Source organism: Hippocampus bargibanti, linkage group LG10 (genome assembly GCF_051943395.1).
Source record: "Hippocampus bargibanti isolate YZ-2025 linkage group LG10, ASM5194339v1, whole genome shotgun sequence".
Taxonomy (NCBI): domain Eukaryota; kingdom Metazoa; phylum Chordata; class Actinopteri; order Syngnathiformes; family Syngnathidae; genus Hippocampus; species Hippocampus bargibanti.
The window spans coordinates 14,067,309-14,086,998 of record NC_142743.1 but is presented as its reverse complement, the minus strand read 5'-3'; the positions used below and the strand labels follow the sequence as shown (position 1 = coordinate 14,086,998).

The 19,690-nt window shown below is 42.1% G+C and overlaps 2 protein-coding genes across 2 annotated transcripts; both read right to left on the bottom strand.

Annotated features, from left to right (window-relative positions):
• Nucleotides 1-58: 58 nt before the first annotated feature.
• Nucleotides 59-6,075, bottom strand: asah1b (N-acylsphingosine amidohydrolase 1b). The gene is made up of 14 exons (XM_089007300.1): nucleotides 5,928-6,075; nucleotides 5,765-5,811; nucleotides 5,078-5,168; nucleotides 4,911-4,997; nucleotides 4,747-4,825; nucleotides 4,478-4,552; nucleotides 4,307-4,352; nucleotides 3,987-4,131; nucleotides 3,851-3,905; nucleotides 3,645-3,726; nucleotides 3,066-3,197; nucleotides 1,603-1,726; nucleotides 1,007-1,063; nucleotides 59-926 (listed from the first exon to the last, which is right to left on the bottom strand). Exons 1-14 carry the CDS (start codon nucleotides 5,991-5,993, stop codon nucleotides 837-839), a joined length of 1,176 nt encoding a protein of 391 aa, XP_088863426.1. The 5' UTR covers nucleotides 5,994-6,075; the 3' UTR covers nucleotides 59-836.
• A 319-nt stretch (nucleotides 6,076-6,394) lies between these two features.
• On the bottom strand, nucleotides 6,395-10,475 carry frg1 (FSHD region gene 1). Its single transcript, XM_089006105.1, has 10 exons — nucleotides 10,386-10,475; nucleotides 9,940-10,007; nucleotides 9,729-9,851; nucleotides 8,551-8,608; nucleotides 8,303-8,417; nucleotides 8,132-8,236; nucleotides 7,946-8,037; nucleotides 7,436-7,546; nucleotides 7,328-7,367; nucleotides 6,395-7,291 (listed from the first exon to the last, which is right to left on the bottom strand). The coding sequence occupies exons 1-9, from the start codon at nucleotides 10,442-10,444 to the stop codon at nucleotides 7,331-7,333; spliced, it is 768 nt and encodes a 255-aa protein (XP_088862231.1). The 5' UTR covers nucleotides 10,445-10,475; the 3' UTR covers nucleotides 6,395-7,291; nucleotides 7,328-7,330.
• Nucleotides 10,476-19,690: the final 9,215 nt, after the last annotated feature.

The following is a 19,690-nucleotide window of genomic DNA, read 5'->3' as shown; positions in this document are numbered from 1 at the left end:
ACTTTACGGTTTCCTGTGGGTGAAAACATGTTGGAATAAAGTGCAACCAAGTCCTTGAAACGATTTTGGGATTTTTCAGAGCATATTTACTTTTTATTACACCTAAAAAAATCTACACATTAAAAGCTTGGAAAGTTGCAAATTGCAGCAAAATTGACTTCAAGCATTTCCTTGCTAGTCCAAGAATTGAAATCAGTTACATTCTGGTGTTCAGTTCAAAACGGAGAGAAAACAATGTAAGAGTCATCATTGCTTGAAGTGTTTGATTTAAAATTGTCAGTATAAACCACATAAGAGTAGATGAGTTTAAAAATAAAATTACAAAAAAATATGTAATAAAAGGCCCAATGAATTTGAAATCCCGACAGGCTTCAAAAGAAACCAAAACGTACATTTGACAATTGTTGCACTTGGGCTAAATTGTCAGTCGAACTTTCCTGCGCCACCTGAACTGTTACAAACATTTGATGAGCACGAAATGACACAATATATGCACACGAAAATCGAGACTGTGGCCGCGTACGTTGAGGTTAATTCAGAACGTTCACTGCTCCATATGAAATAAAACCATGGAGGAAAAGAAAAACGTTTAGAAACTCCAGAATTTGGGTTATTCAAAGTCCCGGTAGCCCCCGATTTGGGAGATGCCATGCGCCTCGTCACATTTGGCGGCGTCGAACGTACGAGCTGCTGATTGGTTGAGAAAATCGGCTGCGTTTGGAAATGAATGGCAGTGGCCTCTCCGAGCGTGAGAGTGACTTCCGAACACGGCCATTGTTGTGAAATTATTTTTTTTTTTTAAATTGATGAAATACCCATTTCCACTGTCAGTGGTGTCACCAGGGCATGCAGGGGTTGGGGCAGTCGCGGATGTACGACTCCAGCGTGCCCGACGACACTTGCATCAGCGTAGTGTATGTCGTCAACTGTTGTTACGTCAAAAAAATAATCGGGTGGCGGTTAGGAGAGCTATGAGTGAACCACGCATCAAATGAAAAAAGCTTACCTTGTTGAGAACGGGCTTTGTGGACAGCACGTCGTATAGCGTCTTCACCGACATGTTCTGTCAAACGGGAAGAGTCACATGACTTGTCACCTCGCCAGGACAAGTAATACATTGTCAAAAAGTTGAGTAGTGTAGTGTTTTTTAACTCATTCACTGCCAGGCATTGTGAAAAAAATGTGTCCACTCCCTTGCCAGGGTTTTTGTCATTGTCACTCGAATTCCAGGACCCAGAAGAAAACTAAGTTGCAGTGTAAGAAATCTTAGACTCCCTTCTTTCATCAGAAAAAAAAGGTTAATTCCTAAATTATATGAGTCTGGAGTTATCTGAGCTTGAAATGAGGGTTGCTGTCCAAAATACAATGCAATTCATACATATTGGTTTATATGGCGTTTTACCAACAGCTGAAGCTGGAACAAAGCGCTAACATGGAAGGAAAAATAAACATTGACAAAGACCATGGCCAGCGCTTGATCGGCACCCAAACAAGAAAAAAACCAAACCCGAACAAATTTGGGAATGGCAGTGAATGAGTTAAATTCCATATTCTTCATGGTGTAAAGCAAAACTAAAACTGCGTGACGGTTTTTGCTCTCACTGTGCGCGACGTTCGGTTCATGCACTTGACGGCGGGCGTGCGGCGGTCGTCCAAGAAGAGCGGTTCCTTCCAGTGGTCGTAGTTTGTCTCCAGAACAAACCAGCGGCCCAGCTTCAGATCGATCCTCCAGAAGCAAAGCGATAAGGGTGGGGGAGGGGGAGGTCACAGAAAAAGAAAAAAAAAAGCATGACACACTTGCGATTTGTTTTGCGAGTTGATCAGGTGACAAACGCAAATGTTCAGTCATGTGCTCTGTCATTCAGTCATGCGTTGAGCAATGAAACATTTCACAAGCAACCAAAGAGCAATTTAGCTTCTCCTTTCGGCTTCGAGCTGTTCATTGACCCCCACCGCGCACAATCGACAAGCTGCATTGTGGAACAAACAAAAAATAATAATAATAATAAAATGAAGGAGAAAAAAAAACAATCGAGAATCAAACAAAATTGCATTCAAAATTAAAAATGAAGTATAGACGCTCCCCATCTTGCGAACAAGATACCTTCCGAAAGGTCGTTCGTAAGCTGAATTTGTTCAGAAGTTGCTTCTATGCTATATTGTGTATGGAAAGTGTCTATGTTTAAAGGACAACCGACGCCTCCGGACAAGTTGTGTCCATAATTTGTAACATCACTTCAAATGACTTCTACTGAGCGTATTTTACAAAGATTCCACTGCATATAGTTATATTTTACTTTTTAAGACCTGCACAGAATATTCAGGAAGTCTTGTTTTTGAGTTGGTGACGATTCCTGACGTGACGTCACGGAGGGACCGCCCCTGACCGAGAAAGCGACACACAATGCATTTTGGGTACTTTGTTTGGTCTGAAAACTTCGTGTTGATGGTGAAATTAGAAGGAAAACACAAATAACGCGATGGTGAATCGTTGTGTGTTGCATCAAGACTACTATTTGATACTAGTTGACACAAATTCCCAGCAGACAAATCAGCCCATTTCCAATGGAGCTTGGGCGCCATCTTGTGCATTTTCTGGGAGGCTACATTGAAGTCCTGACGGCTCGAATTGATCCGGGACTTCTTAATCGATTGAAAACATTTATGCTTTCCTCTTCAGAACTATTTGAATCATATTCATAACTGGATGAATAACAAGAAAGCATCTTCTCCGAATCTGAAGCCATTGTTTTGATTCTCGAGCAAGGCAAGACGTCCTGGTGTGATGTCACGAACAAGGGGGCGGGACCTTCTGAAACTCTGCATCTCTGAGGTCATTTTGAAGTAGTTTTGGGACACTAACTCGTTTTTATTGGTGTTTTGCATTTGACTAAAAATATCAGCCTGCGTGTTTTGGGTATTTTAGATGCTAGAAAACGTTTTTCTGATGTCAGTTAGGAAACAAAAAAAATGGTGTCGGTTGTCCTTTAAATGCGAGTCAGCAAGTCATTTTGAAAACGAGAAGTGGAGGGCAGGGGGGTGGGTGGGGTGTGTGTTTGACTTACTCCAGGATATCAAGACTGGCGAGTCTGGATCTGGTGATGATGCAACCTTGCCCCGTGCTGTTTCCTCCCAGGATGAAGTAGGCCGGCGCCAGGAGCTTCGTCTGAGCCAAACGAAACTTGGCCTCATCGTAGCTACGTCGCAAGTCGGAGACAACAACACGCAACAAATCACAAATGGAAAAAAAAGTTTAGATATACAGTAAAGTCTCGTTATATCGATATTCAAGGGAGTCCAAAAAAATATCGATATAACCGGGACTATCGATATATCCGACCCTGTTTGCATGTAATTTTCTCCGTGCGTGCATAGAAATAGTATCGATATAACCGGGACTATCGATATATCCGATATCGATATAACGAGACTTTACTGTACTTACAAACTTAATTGGTTCCCAGGAAGAGTGTGTACATTTTAGGTGACACCTTGGGGACGAAATTGTCATATTTTATTTTTTGGGGGGCTTGGGGAGACTCATTGTTGACATGACAGCCAAATTTCAAGTAGATGAGTAACTACCTTCAGTGGCTTCAAAAATCAATTAATCAATCAATCTTGCAGACAAAAAAAGTAAATACCTGGTTGCATTTTCCAGTACAGAGCGGGTGAGGAAGCTCATCCAGACACCATCTCGCTTTCCAACGATCCATTCCAAGATGCCTACGTAAGGACAAGAGAATGCATTTCAGAGTCAAAAAGCAACAATTTGCATTTCCAAATTTGAGGAGAAAAAAAAATGAACTGAAAATAACAAGTCGGAATCCTCCCCCAAAAAGTGACTGACCGATATATCCTCCATCCAGACTGAAGCGTTCGTTCATAGTGAGGGTGAACCTGTTCTGAGAAAGGACACATAACATCATTTACAGAAGATTGGAAAAGTCTGCACACCCCCGCCTCCTTTTTTTGTGCGTGCTTACGGGCTTGAGGCCGGTCAGCATGCCGACGTAACCGGCAAAGTTGGTGGACTTGAAGACGGTGCGGTCGCCCCTCTTGAAGTTCACGTTGATCACTAAAGACCTCAGCTGCTCACTCATGACCCAAGACTTGTTCTTGACATCCCATCTGAAACGCACGCGCACATGTGCACACACACACACACACACACACACACACACACACACACACACACACACACACACACACACACACACTTGACTCAGTCTAAACGTCAAATCATCTTTTTTTATTATTTTTTTTAACAGCCACATGTTGCTAGGCAGATTTTATCTGCTCTTACCCCATGAACAAACCAAAATCGAGGTTGCGACCATGCAGGAGGTTGCCTGTTAACATAAAAAAAAAAGTATTTGGCTTGTTTTTGGTGAGAATTGATTGACATATGAATTTAAAAAAAAGGTTTCCCCATTCAGGTCGTAATAACGGTCATTTTAGAAGGGAGTTGACTGACCTTTGGCATCCTCTGCAATCACCGAGGTGCACACAGTGAACACCTCGTAGAAGATATTGAAGAGGACCACCTCGCCTAAGAAAATGAACAGCAAAGCGCATATGCCATTTATTTATCCTATGGGGAAAAATCCGTACATTAAATAAAAGTGCAAGAAAAAGCTTTTAGAAAAAATGGCCCAATTATATGATGAAGGGGAAAAATGCACAAATTCTCCAAAAGTTGTAAAAAAAAAAGTCATTTGTAAACAATAAACGTGACCCCCTTACCAAGAGGAACTCCTGAAGCGGCTGCTATTCCTTTCATTTCGTCACCGAACGGGTACGGGAGTGAGTTGACCATCAGCGGCTGCCGGCGCAAGCATAAAAAAATAGATTAAGATTTAAAAACGACAGACACAGGGTTCATTTGTTTATGGGCGGGGGGTCCTCACCAGGGTGAAATCCACCAGCATGATGAGCTTCCCACCGGGAACAAAAGCGTTAGCCAAATCTCGCACGGCCTGGATCATGCTCACCAACTTGGGGGCAAAGTTCACATTGAGACGCAGGGAGGACAACATGGCGTCAAAATATTTGATTGTCGAGAAAAACAATGCACCTCCGTCCTTTTGTCCTTGATGATGGCTGTCCATCTGTCCTTGGGTGGTAAGTCCAGGTTCACGGTGTACCAGCTCACGGGGCCTTTAAACCTGCATTTCAATTGGGCTTTCATGTGACATTTGGAACAACGGCAATCAACATTGGAAATATATCATGGCGTCAACATGGTAAACCGTCATATCGCACATTCAGAATCGATGGATGCGCAATGCTCACCATCAGATACACTTCAGGCATGAAATTCTAACACTGTAGTTCAACTACAAATATTTGTCTTAGATGTAGCTTCTTTTATTTATAAAAGTGTTATTATTATATAACTACTTCGCGGATTTTCTTCTATCTCGGGTGATCCTGGTCCCCATTGGACGCGAAAAACGAGGTAGTGTTCCCAAAATGCCTTCAAGTGAATTCTGGAAATAACATGCACCCTAATCTTTGCGATTCTTTTTCTTCGTCGTGTCGACACAAGAACGTAGAATTTTTACAAACTTGGAATATGCTAATTTAAAAAGATTCGGTCAGATATATATCGTATTTTAGCGGCGTTTCCTGTGTCTACTTTGCGCAAAAATGAGGGCAATTATCGCGGCCTGGTCGAAACGAGGTGTACGTGAACGCGCGACAGCCCAACCATCACAAAACACAACCAGAGCGTCTTTTCATGCACGGCAATGTGACTTACGTGGGCCCGCTCGGTGGATACATCCCCGTTCGGCAATCTTCTGTATACTGTAAATAAATACATTGCAGGGAAAATCTAATTATTCCTAAAACTAAGTTTCAAGTGACACTGTCTCTTCACAATTTTTGAACGAGACAGGGACCAAAACACGAATATGACCTACCGGCGGTACAAACTGTGACGACGCACCCGCGCACAAAGCAGCTAAAATGAGAAGAAAGCGGGCCATCCTTTAGAAAGCAGACAACTGAAGACAAATGTTTTAATATGACTACAGAGCGGGGCTGCTTCTGTTTATCGTGACAAGGAAAGCCGACGTACGTTCCACCAACTGGGGGGGGGGGGGTGCACAGATGTCAGTAAATGTGAATTAACGTTTTCTTGTACAATGTGACTGAAAAATGACGAGTGCGTTTGCATTTAATAATTTGACAAACACGTTAAATCCATCTATTTAGATATTACACTGTCATTTTTGTAAAAATATATATTTTGAGCGTGACATAACGCACCCTTCAATGGTTTCTTCCACGCGGAAGCGTGTCAGGAGTTGCTTTTGGTTTATTTTGTGGTTACGACACCCATTAGAAAAACTATTTCAATAAAACACCCCGAAATTAGTTGCACGGAAATAGTTTTATTTTTTCTTTAGGTGGGGAACAAAAAGCCTAAGTTATATTTCGGCCACAGGCGCGGGTACGTCAGGATAACATTGCTTTGAAAATCAGGCACACCTCTGAAAGTCATTGGTTCTTTCCTTTGCGGAAGTGGTTCACATCAGAGACCGAATCGCTCAGAAGCACCTTGGCCATACCTTTTTAGTAACGCAACACCCCTCTAAGGTCAAGCATCTGTGTTTCTTTCCACGCAGAAGTAAAAGTCCAGTATTCATTGAATGAAAAAAATAATATCAATAATACATGTTAAGTTTCAGAAATCGTAAAACGGGAGACGAGTACTCGCGACTCGCGGTGCGTGTTAAAATAACGTGAGCGTGAAAATTAAGTGTAAATTAGAAGTAAATAAAACACAAAAAAAGATTCATTGCTTATTTATATATTCAATTAGTATAAATGTCAATAGTCGCTTTATAATGTGAGTATTGTGGTCAAAATCGGGAGTCTCCCCACCAAATCGTGAGACTTAAGATGTATGAAATACATAAAGGTATGACATTTTTTATATGAATACAGACTATTAAAAATAGTCTGAATTTGTACTACTTGCATTTGAAGACAACAGACATGGGAAATGAAACACTCATTCGAGGAGCACCTACCAAGTGGAGCACGTGACTTGGCTTTTGCTCCGCAATCATTTTTCATTTCCTTTTACAATCTCCTCAATGCATTGAGTGACAAGTGCACAACCCCATGCCAAGATATGGCATTGTTACAAACGTGCAGTGTTGATAGATGTCACCTATGTTGTTTTACTGAGCATGATTATTGCACATATTTTGTAATCATGTCATTTAATCATAAAAATGATCCATAATACACAAATGGGCACAACAACTTTCTTAACCCCCCCCCAAAAAAAAAAATAAAATAAAAAAATAACAGTTCACTTGCAATATCGATCTGCCTTCATTTTGCTCCTCCTGTAATGATAAAAAACAGGACATCATCATGACATGCGTGACAAAACCAAGCTTGGTTTGGGCAGTACCTGTCGAGCAAAGCCTCGTGAAATTTTCCATCGAGTCGAGCTTTCTTCAGCGTCGATGGCTCCTCTTCGTTCACCCTCAGGCGACGGTCCTGGAAACTTTGAAACTTCTTCCTGTGCAAGTCACAATAAAAAAAAATCTTGATGAAAAAAAAATGACTTAATTCCTAAATTGTACGGGTCTGGAGTTATATGAGCTTGAAATGTGGGCAGCTGTCCAAAATCCAATGCAATACATGCATGTTGGTTTATATAGCACTTTAACAACAGCTGAACCTGTAACAAAGCGCACACATATGAAAAAAGGCAAATGTTGCCCCCTTGTGGAAGGGAAAAAAAAACAGAGGTATGGCCAGCGCTTTATCAGCACCCAAACAAACCCCACAAGAAAAACCAAAACCGGAACAAATTCGGGAATGGCGCTCTACATCATTTTCAATTCCTGAATAAATTTGAAAATGGCAGTGAATGAGTTAAGAATGAACTATAAAAGTGATCAAATGTATCACTTACACGTAATTGAGCTCACAGGACTTGACGTTGCCCCTGTCCTCGTCTGCGATGTCGTCTTTCGCCTTCTCTTCCCGTTCGGCGCACGAGCGGATCTGCCGATTGCGCAGTCGCCCGTGCCGTTAAAAGCCGGCCGGAGGGACGCGGCGGGGGTGTCGCGACGGAAAGCACGACAAAGTGCAACCTCACCTTCACCATCTCGCCGTCGCCCGCCGTCTTGCTCGTGGCCTCAATGTCGCCACTCTCGCTGTACGAGATGAAGCAACTGTTGGCGGCCAGGAGCGCCATCTTCCCCTGGTTCGCCAGGCAAAGCCATTGTTTCATCCCGTCAGGTTATTCTATAACACTTTCTGTGATCACCTCTTGAAAAACGGGCTCCCACTGTTCTCTGGATCCAATGGCGTCGGAGCGGCCCACCACCAGGTTGTCTGCGTTGAGGCCCAGGTACTTGCCGTAGCCGGACTTCAAGGCTATTCTGTGGAAAATGAGTCCGGATTTGATTCGGGGCTACAGAATTCCGGCCTTTAATATTTTCAAAGTGCTCACTTCCAAATATTTTCTAACTTTCTACTTTTTAGGAAAGAGACTGTGAGTGAGTTTGTCATCACCTGCTATCAGAGAGCTTCACTGCAGTGAACTGCTCAGGGGGGTCCGGTCCTTCATCCTCTGAAAGAGACACACACATACACACACGCAAATATAGATAAATATTTCGGTCCAGTTAATAATTAATGAAATTGTGCAAGGGGAATGCTTAAAGGACAACCGCCACCGCCGGACAAGTTGTGTCCATAATTTGTAAAATCACTTCAAATGACTTCTACTGAGCGTATTTTACAAAGATTCCACCGCATATAGCTATATTGTACGTTTTACAATATACAGATCAACACGAAGTTTTCAGACCAAACAAAGTACCCAAAATGCATTGTGTGTCGCTTTCTCAGTCAGGGGCGTTCCTGACATGATGTCACGTCAGGAATCGTCACCAACTCGAAAACAAAACTTCCTATTCAGCGTGAGTCTTAAAACGTAAAATATAGCTAAATGCGGTGGAATCTTTGTGAAATACGCTCAGTAGAAGTCATTTAAAGTGATTTGACAAATTATGGACACAACTTGTCTGGCGGTGGCGGTTGTCCTTTAAAACCTAACACCCTTGTGCAAAAATATGTCCACTCCAGTGCCAGGGTTTTTTTTTTTGTCTTTTTCACTCAAATTGCAGGACCCGCAGAATATTGACTTTTAGGACGACATAAACATTCAATTCAGCATTAGATGTCGTCTGTGTGCAGGAGTTACAAAGTCTTTTTTGGGGGGTGGGGTGGGGGGGTCCTCGTTTTTCCTTGTAAATTCCAGTTGATGTCCTCCTTGATCTCCTGCCGATGGGGGAGGATGTGAGAAAGGAGACACTTGGGGAATGGGGTTGCAGCTTCTCTGAGGTTTCCCAGCGCCTTTGATTAAACGTGCGCTGAATTCATCTTTGGGGCTGGGAGAGAAAAAAAATACCCAACACAGTGTGCCTCACGGCAAATTCCCTGTTTGCTACGCCCACCCCACTCTCGTCCTTGCCCCGGACTTGACCCCGCTTTGGACGCTCTGTCTGACGTCTGTGTTTTGAGTTGCAAAGCTGAGTTTTTTTTAAGTTAGAGCACAGAAAACGGCGCATTTACATTCTAGGGTACACTGATAAGCAGCACATTTCCTCAGATGGACGAGGTCCCTTTCTTGGTGTGTCGAGTGGTGCGTTATCCACTTGGGAAATCAAACATGGCCGCCGCCTCACCTTGGTGGGGCGCACCAACCGTGAAAAGCCCCGTGTCCAAGGCGTGGATGTACGAATTGTTGTGCATCTCGATAGCAACCGTGCCCATAATCTCGCCAAAACGTCGGACGGACCACCAACCGCCTGGGGATGAAAAAAAGAAGAACTTCCATTTATTAAATCACTGTGTGCAAAACATGAAGGCTTGGAGGTGATGATGAGGCAGACATACCGACAACATCTAATTTGGATTCATCGTCTGATGCCTTTTTCTTCTTGTTTTTGTCTTTCTTCTTTTTCCTGTCAATAAGAGAAGGACGTGGAGAATGTGGACATTTGAACACTCGTTTTCTTTTTCACCAAAGAACATTTTGGTTCTTAATCACGGATATAAATATGCTAAAAAATTACAATTTAAAGACAACGTGTCGTGAGATAAAAAAAATTAACTGACCAAATTAAGATTACATCGATTCGAGTTGTTAATTGTCTTGAATATGAAGTTGCACGTTTTTGCCAGTCACACAAATATTTTTTATAGTCATTTGAATTATTTTTTATTGTTGATGAACTCAAACACAACTTTCGTCTGTTAGCATTTAGCTCGAATCGCTAAAGCACCTACAAGCTTTAAAAAGCCATACACTATACACATCCGCATGACATATTTTGTCTTACCCTTTATTCTGTCCCTTCAGCACCAATTTGGTGGATTTAACTCTGGAATATTCAGCCATTGTTTTTACGCGGCCACGCAAAGGAAGCGGAAGTGGGATAAACGACTACGGCGGCCGTAGAGGTACTGTTTTGAAAGTTTGATTTTTACGGCATAATTTTGATATGCTGAAATGTATACGAACTGTATTGTCCAGCGTGTGTGATCCTAAATCAATAATGTATTTTTTAACGGAATAATTTGCCATACTATTCAATTATTTTCTCATGCAATATATTTGTTTTCAATATGTTGAAGCTAACGTGCACATACAGGAAAATACACATTCCCAAAAAATAATGACTTAAAGTCTTTCGTAAATCGTGTATGATGCATGATTTTGGCCGGTGAGGAATCAAACTCTTGTGCACGAGGCGGATGTGCCGACCACGATTACGCTTGGATGCGTTCAACGACGCCTGAACGGCTAGTCGTTGCGCGTGACGTCAGTAGATGGCAGTGCACACACGCTGACTCATTTGCCAATGTGGCTTTTCTCAGAGCAATGAAGAAAACGACGTACTTTGTTTTTCTTTATTTAAATAACTGCACAAAGCCTAAAGGTTAGCAGGGCTGCTGTGTTAGCATCAATTAGCATCAGATCTGATACCCGACCAAAACAAGGTGGTTTTATTTACAAGCTGGTGTCAAAAAAGCCTCAGTGGTTGCCTGGGGATGCGGTGGGGTGTGTGTGTGAATCATTGAAAAAGGCTTCAGTGTATTTTTAAACTGCTTTTTTTACATTCATAATTCACACACTTCCAGTGACACTGACACTGCTGCTCACCATCAGCATCAAAGCCATCAATCGAAAACTGAAAATCGCCCAGATGAACGCAGATTCTGCAGAAAGCTACGCGGTGGTCCACATCATTAGGTGTAACCCAAAATATTCGGCTCTTCAGCCCGCCCATATTTAAATTTCAACGCAATCTGATGGGTCAAAATAATGAACCCAATGTGTGTTTGAATGTTTTGCATCGCCGTGCTAGCTAGCTACGCTAATCTGAAGCTTGAAGCTACGTGCCTATGTTGACTTTTTGGCCAACTTGCTTCTCACCATTTTCCAATCTCTCTCTCTCAGCGCTGGTGGCAACCAAACGCCAAAAAGGAAGCGGCATCACGCTCGGCATACCTAAGAAGAAGAGCGTTTAACATTCAACGCGGTTGGCGGCGCCACGTAAAAAAAAAAATAATAATAATAAAGAAATAAAGTAAATTAATCAAAATCACCTTTTGAGGATTCCAAGTGTGCCTGCTAATTGACTCGGCACAAACGACAATGGGAAAATAATGAATTAAAGCTAAGCTAATTAAATGCCAACGTCGAGCCAATTATTTTTTTCCTTGTTGTCCCTCATCAGTTTTGTAAGATTGGGGCAAACAGAAATCCGGCCCGGGTGGTTAGTAAACAAAACGATTACTCCCAAATCGGAGAGAGATTGAGTGAGTGAAAACAAGCAAGAAAGAGCAGAGACTTCTGCTCACGCTTAAAAGTTAGTCAAACCAATAAAGGAAGTGACCATCAAATGTGTTACCCTTTATCGATTAATCATGTCTAGTAGGATTTATGCACCCCCTTGATCGCTAAAGTGATTTAATTTTCCATTCAAGCGTCAGGTGGACTTTCAACGGGTTTTTCTGACTCTCACGATTGGACAGGTCGAGTTTCATGCCCCAATCTTGGTCATCCACTCAATAGCTGTGATGATCGCAAATTGCGATGTCGTAGCTCGTATTTCAAAAATAAACTGGCCGAGACGCTGGCTATTTTTTATTTATTTTTGTCCTTCTTTTGACTCACGCTTGTTCCCCTTGGACTCGTCGTTTGCATGTTCAACCAAGGGCAGATTGATAACGCCGACTTTGAAAGCACACCCATGGTCGGTCATTTGAGATGACCATTTGCCTTATCCTGGACAAATCAGTGGAAGGCCGCCAGGGTCAACGGTGAATATTCCCACCACGTCTGGGCCTGCGGCAGCCTGTGGGGACCTTGCCGTTGGGAGGGAGGGAAGAAAAAAAACGATTATTTCTAATCTGTAAATCTTTATAAAAATATTATAAAAACACATGTCACGTTTATTTATATATGCATTTATGTAATAATAATAATAATACATTTCATTTCTAAGCGCCTTTCAAAACTCTCAAGGTCACTGGTATACATGTATTTATCGATATATATGTCTATTTGTTTACGTAGTCGTTTATTTATTTATTTATTTATTCAGCAGCTAGTTAGCTCGCTAGCTAATGACCAAGAGAACTAAGCAATTGGAGTTATAGCAAGAGCAAGTAGTTTGGTTTCATCAACTCGAGTGCGGCCGTGAAACTTTGGGTAAGAATTTGAGCATTTGCCGCTTTTAAAGCACATTTTTCTCTTCTCTTTTTTTCTCTTTTCTTCGTCGGCTCAGCTGCAAAGTGATCATCAGCAGTTTGGAGGAAAGTAAGTCTGACATTTTGTGAAGTAAGCCTCTCGATGGAGCACTCATAAAGCCGGCTGCCGTTAAGACGACTCCGACTAATGCTGCGCATTCCTCACATATCCTTACATAACACATATTAAAAAAATAAAATAAATAAACGACCACTTGTTTTGTCATTCCAGTTCTCACCCGACATTGAGCATTTGTATGACTCGAATGACAAGACCTGTCTAACGATAAGTTTGTCGCTCAGTGAAGTTGATTTCCCTTGAGGAGGGGAAGCGAAGGGTTGAGCTGAAAATTCACTCGGGCACATAAAGCAAAACATGGCTGACAAATTCAAGTAAAGGGGACGGGCTAATGAACACGCAGGCGTTGGATGCTTGCTCGGGGAATAAGAAAAGCCTGAAAAGGCGTGACGAAGAATCAACCTTGGGATGGCATAGCCACAACGAAGTGTCAGTTGTGTGCGGCAAATGGAGGGATACGTTCTTCTGGTGGCAGAAATGACAAGTGGATACTTCAAAGCGACATGAGAAACAGCGTGGTGGCTCACGGCGGCCCTGGTGGGGGTGTAATCAGGGGTACAGCATTATATTTGTGCTTGGAACATAATCTCCTATGCGGGCGGTGTTTGGAGATCAGTAGTGAAAGAAACTTCACTCACTGACTTACTACGCAACATTTTCTGCTGATTTACTGACTAAATAATCATATAACGTTACATCCGACTAGCTGATTCACTGACTAACACTGGCAAATTAACCTAACTGTGTTCATGGCTGACTGTCTGGACGACCTTCATGACAATATAACAAGCTAGCTAGCTACTCATTGACCTACAGTAGATAGCTAGTTATCAAGCTAGCCACAAAACTATCCAACTATATAGACTAACAAACTAACCAACTGATTTACCAAGAGACTACTTCACCGACTAAAGGGCAACTGAACTACGGTAACTACACAACTGGCTTAATAAGTCATTGAAAAAAAATACAAGAAATAACATGTATATATATATATGTATGTTTCGCGCTTCGTACTATACCGTGACTGAAAAGTGAAAGTGTACTTGCAAGTTTTGAAAGCTTAGGAAGAGGACTCCACGTGGCTTGTAGCGGTTTGCTTGTAGCTTTTGCTTTATTGAATAAAACAAACGTTTGATTTGAAAATAATCTTTTTTTTTTCTCGAAGAAGTTCTTGAAGAAGCAGGCCGAGATGTTTTGAAAGTTGTTCACCCGACGTAAAAGTTGCACGCCCCGGGACCCCGGACAGACGTTATTTCAAACACTGCTCATATTTGATTGATGAGCTAACTAACCAACGACGTGAAAATGAACTTTTAGCTAGCTAAGGGACTGACGAAGCAATTGAACAGTCCATCCATCTACAAACACAGCATGCCAATATGTCCGCCCACGCGTCACGTAGCGTGCACGTAATGAAGTGTCCGCTGAGCGGATTAAACATCAAGGTGTGTGTTCACTTCACTACTTCTCTTCACTCAATCGACACTCTCTCGCCACGTGTGATGGATGGTTGGGCCCGAGGCGCAAATGATGTCGATCGTTCATCTGGTCCGACAAGGCGGTGGCACGGCGCAGCGTCATCGAGAGCGCGTCAACAGCTGTTGATTGAACAACGGCCATTAGTGAAGGGTAAAGGGACAAGGCTCACCGAGCGTGTCGCGTCTGTTAAGACATTGTTGTTAACACAAACGTAAACATCATGACGAGTCAGTGAAAATTAAATTAATATACGTCATAAAACCCAGTCAGTGCCATAGAAAATGTAAAAATACTCCCAAACTGGGTGTGTTTTTCTGCCAGAAGAGGCCCATTGTATTGTTGCAGCCCCCGGGCTTGTATTGTTCAAAATCAAAAAAAGGGTGAGGGAGGACGCGTTATGAGCAACTAGCATTTATTGACAGTGGAGCAAAAAGCAAATAAATGAGCCCTGGCTCCTCCGCTGGGAAATCCCAGTGAGTCGTGCGGGCACCAAAGCGTTATGCTGATGAGAGTGCACGCAGAATGAAGCGAAGTCGCGGCCCCGGAAAATGAAAAACAATGAGCTCAAAGGAGCTGAAAATCTCTTTGGGGAATGGCAGGCGCGCAAGCGCGAGCCGCTCGGTTCCCCCCGAAGAAACAGCAAAATGAAAACAATCATTAGGGGAAAGTTTTCATCAAAAGGGGACAGACTCCTATTGGCAATAGCCGCACAAATATTCAACTTGATGGGCCCCCCGCTTCTTCGAACGTCGCAAATGAAAATTTTTGCAGGCTTTTTTGATTTCATGCCTACCAAGTCAATCTTATGTACTCATCAAAGACGCGCATGAGTTTAGTCATTGCCACCGGCTGCTATCAGTATACCTTCGGAGTACTCCATCCATTGAAATCGGCCTGATATGGTTTACCCATAACTTCCTCAAACTTAACAGTGAAAAAACCTGAAATTCTCCTCGTTGGTAACAATTCCACCTTGAGCAAAGCTAACAGTTTCTCTCTCAGGTTGCCGCATGACTATATCAGAGTGAATTTGCCGTGCTTTCTCGGATATAATTACTTTTTTCACGCTGTCGCCGGCTAGCTGCTTTTCATTAATCCAAATTAACAGACGTTTTTCAACCTCTTCTATTGCCCGAGACCATTGCTTTGACAGCACGGAAACAACTTTAGCAACACACGCACCTTTAATAGCTTCTTTGTTGCGAAGGATGGTAGCAATGGAAGACTTAGCCTATTGCTACTGGGCCGTGAAGTCAGACAAACACACACCTCGTTCGTGTTTCTCAATGATCTCCTTCTTCTCCTTGACTGTAATTTTGTTTTGTGTCTTCTTCGGCTGAACACGATCCTATGGTGGGGTCTTTTTCGGTCCCATAACAGCAAAAGTATCTGTGATAAATCCTTGAAGACGAACGACGTGTGCACTCAGAGAAAGGGGGTGTGGTAAGGTAGGCTGGCTGTGACGCTGTTCGGTCGTGTGGTTTGGTGTTCTTCCACCGAAAATTACTCCATCCATCCATTCATCGATTAATTAATTCATGTTTTTATTTATTTATTCTCCTATTTATCAAAAATTAAACTTGAGTAAAATTTTCAATTTCAGTCTCGGAAAATACATTGAAAAATTAAACTACTCAATTTTTTATCAACTAATTAATGAATTAACTCATTAATGTGTTCATCCATTCATTCACTCATTTATTTATGATTATTTTTTTAAGGGCAGTGACTGAAAAAAGGCCTTCCAACAAGAAGCAAATGACAGCAGGCTCATTGTGTTTCACGTCAGTTTTCCCCACACTGTGACTTCAACCCAGCACCACTTTACCTTTTTTTTCTTTTCCTTTTGTCTTTTTCATTGAGCAAGCGATTCCCATCTCCGGCTGGCTGGCTCGCATCCGCCCCGCAGCACGTAAACACCATTTCCGAGCAATTTTCTCCTTATCAAGGGTGACCTCTGTGCCAATCAGTGCCATTCGGCCTTGTAACTTCTCTGGGCGATGCTTCTTTGTGCGCGTGTTGGTGTGTTTGCGGGTGTGCGTGCGATAACATGAGATTTAAGGGGAAATAAATCTGCTGCTGACTTGTTCGCCATCCACCTGCAGAGCTCAGATTAAAGTCAAATTATGGTTTGTTTGGGGGCTTCCTGCTGCCGCTTCCTCCCTCCTTCCAGTTTGGTCTCCCGTTGTTTCGGGACTGCGGAAAAAGCAACAAGTCTGCATTATTTTCCATCCGGAAGCAAACCGGAGGCATGGCGCAGCCTGTTTTGGATGAATGTATATTCCGAGACTGAAATTGAACAAAATACAGCCAGAATTAGAAGTATAGTGATACCTCGGTTTACGTACGCTTTAGCTAACAAACTTTTCGCCTTACGAACATTAAATTCGCGAGAATATAATCTTGGCATACAAACTACTTTTCGGGAAACGGAGCGCCACGGTAGCTGGCGGACTAGTTTTCGGTGGAAGAACACCAAAACACACCGCCAAACTGCGCCACTGTGGCTGCCGGACTACTTTTCCACACCCCCCTTCTCTGAGTGCATACTCAGAGAGTGCATACTTTGTAATCAAGGATAGATTTGCTATTATGGATCCGAAAAAGACCCCACCACAAGCTACTGTTCAGCCGAAGAGGACGCAAAACAAAATTACGGTGGAGCAGAAGAAGGAGATAATTGAGAAACACGAACAAGGTGTGCCTTTGTGTGACTTAGCGGCCGAATACCAGTATGCTAAATTGGCTGTTGCTCCCTTCCTTCGGAGCAAAGAAGCTTTTAAAGGTGCGTGTGTTGCTGAAGGTGTTTCCGTGTTGTCTAAGCAATGGTCTCAGGCAATAGAAGAGGTTGAAAAACTTCTGTTAATTTGGATTAACGAAAAGCAGCTAGCCGGCGAAAGTGTTAGTGAAGCAATTACCGCTGAGACAGCACGGCAAATTCACTCAGGTATCATCTAGAGGCAACCTGGAAGTTTGTCATCTATTGATTTCAAGGCTAGCCTCTGATGGTTGGAGAACTTTAAGCGTCATACAGGGATTCACAGTGTCATTCGTCATGGTGAGGCAGCCAGTTCTGACGATAAAACCGCCAAAGTTTACAAGGGATCATTCCTCAAGATGGTGGAAGAAGAAGGCTACGTTCCTCATCAAGTGTTTAATGTTAATGAAACTATTTATTTATTTATTGGGTTATTTATTTATCATCCATTTATTTATTTGTTTGTTTCTTGTGCATGTTTGTGTGTACGTGTAAGATAAAATGTTCAATCCTAAAAAGTCCCACCGTGACCATTCAAAAAAGCAACCAGCGCTAAATAAAATCATTATCGTTTAGACCAGCCGAGGGAATTTTGGTTGCTAAACTTGTGAGATTATGTATTAAAAAATGGGGTGCAACATCAGCATTAAACTAGTTCTACACACACATGTGCGCCTGCGATTTAACGAGCATCTCTTAAGAAGCGGCGTGGATTAATGGAGCTTGATACAAAGCCCTTTCACTGGTTTTATCTGACTCACAAGGCTGGAAGGTAAGGGGGGGCTTGGAAGGAAGGTTCAGGCCTGTTTCCCAGCATGTCTTATTTACAACGCTTCTCTTTATTTTCATATTCAAGCAACGTCGGCATCATAAGTACGATGTTAAATCACAGGCACAAATCGTCCTCTTAGTACCTCTTTGAAGATCAATAAATGTCGATCATAGTCACATTTTAGTGTCATTTTATTTCCGTTGCGCTAGCGCGAGTGCATTTAGCTCCATTCACTCCATTCCGGCCAAGCCATTTCTGGTAATGCACCGATATTGATCTCACAATATTGTTTTTTGTTCCTCTTATGATTGCTATCTGATTTTAATAATCATAATAATACATTCAATTTGTGTTAACGCAGCAGGCTAACAATTAGCATCTCTGTGGCAGCGTCGTTCTCACTCCAACGCTACTGTGACCGGCAGGTATATTGTCATTGGTTGCCATGACAACAAAAATATAATTTATTTGGTCTTGTTGTTCTGTAAAAGTGTTTAACGTTTCTATGCGAACCTTTATATGTGTGTTTTTCTTAAAATCGTCTTCAATACTTTGTTTATAATGTTTTGTCATTATCACTTCCCCTTCGATGTCATGTGTTTCGATATACCAGACCAGAGTAATCGCAAGAGACAGAACGAGAGTAATGCTAGAGAGAGACAGAACGACAGTAACTGCTAGAGAGAGAACGACAGTCTACGTCAAAGTTTATCTACTTTCGGTTAATAAGGTGCACACAGTATGTTATTAATTTGCTTATTTACTGTATGTCTTGTCGAACTTGTTGTAATGTTGTCGTTTTAATGCCCTTTAGTTTTCACAATGTTCCAAGTGTTCCACAATAAAAGTTTGTGACATCAGTACGAAGCGTCATCCTTGACCGGGGTAGATATAGCTACCGATACATAAAGGTAATTATTTGCATCTGGATTATTTTTCTTCTCACAATTGCCGTCATTGAGAAACAAATGGTTTGGATGTCAATATTGCATAAAAGATGGCGGCCGCCATTGCATGCAAAAAAAACATCCTTCAAAGACAAGACGGCAAACACATTATTCAAATTGCAAAACATTTTTTATGCAAATAATTCTATCTATAACACCCTCCATGGAATTGCTTCCTCTTTTATCAGCTTTTTTTTACCCGCGCAGGGTTGACTTGTCAGCATTTACGGCGAGCAGAGCGTCACTGGAATTCTATGTCGTGAGATGGAAGTGTGTGTGTTTGACTTCAAACCACCTTCAGGAAATCTCTCCCGCACATCCCACCACACAAATGACAATCGGTGTTAAAGGCTGAAGAGAATTGAAAAGAATTCAACTTGTAACCGGTTTAGTCAGACCTCAAATTGCCAATTGAGCATGTCGGTGACTGTTTACCGGTGAGAGCTTTCAAAATGAATCGAGCGCATCGCCCCGAGAGTGCCATGATCAATGAACGCCGGCGATGGGATACATCATTTTCCCGTCCCAGGGCCCAAAATGGATTCTTTTCGTTATTCTATGCAGAGGATGAAGAATGTGGTCTACTGTATGACTGTGAGCACTAATAATTGTATTGTATTGTATTTTATTTTATTGTAGTATAGTATAGTATAGTATAGTATAGTATAGTTATGCTTAGAATATGTTGTTTTCTATCCTTTCACCCCCACCCCAACCCCCTTTCAAATTGCTGCTGTGGACTGCAAATTTCCCCATTGTAACACAAATAAAGGTTTTCTGATTCTGATATAGGATGTAGTATGTTATGTTATGTTATGTTATGTTATGTTATGTTATGTTATGTTATGTTA

What these genes read in the sequence shown, in the direction of transcription:
- asah1b (XM_089007300.1), bottom strand. Translation starts at nt 5,993, where the DNA reads ATGGCCCGCTTTCTTCTCATTTTAGCTGCTTTGTGCGCGGGTGCGTCG. An exon ending in GATTGCAGAGGATGCCAAAG is followed by an intron (nt 4,353 to 4,477) that starts GTCAGTCAACTC and finishes TTATGTTAACAG; the next exon opens with GCAACCTCCTGCATGGTCGC. An exon ending in TGCTGACCGGCCTCAAGCCC is followed by an intron (nt 3,906 to 3,986) that starts GTAAGCACGCAC and finishes GTCCTTTCTCAG; the next exon opens with AACAGGTTCACCCTCACTAT.
- frg1 (XM_089006105.1), bottom strand. Translation starts at nt 10,444, where the DNA reads ATGGCTGAATATTCCAGAGTTAAATCCACCAAATTGGTGCTGAAGGGA. An exon ending in CTGAAGGGACAGAATAAAGG is followed by an intron (nt 10,008 to 10,385) that starts GTAAGACAAAAT and finishes TCTTATTGACAG; the next exon opens with GAAAAAGAAGAAAGACAAAA. An exon ending in TCCTGTGAGCTCAATTACGT is followed by an intron (nt 7,547 to 7,945) that starts GTAAGTGATACA and finishes TGACTTGCACAG; the next exon opens with GAAGAAGTTTCAAAGTTTCC.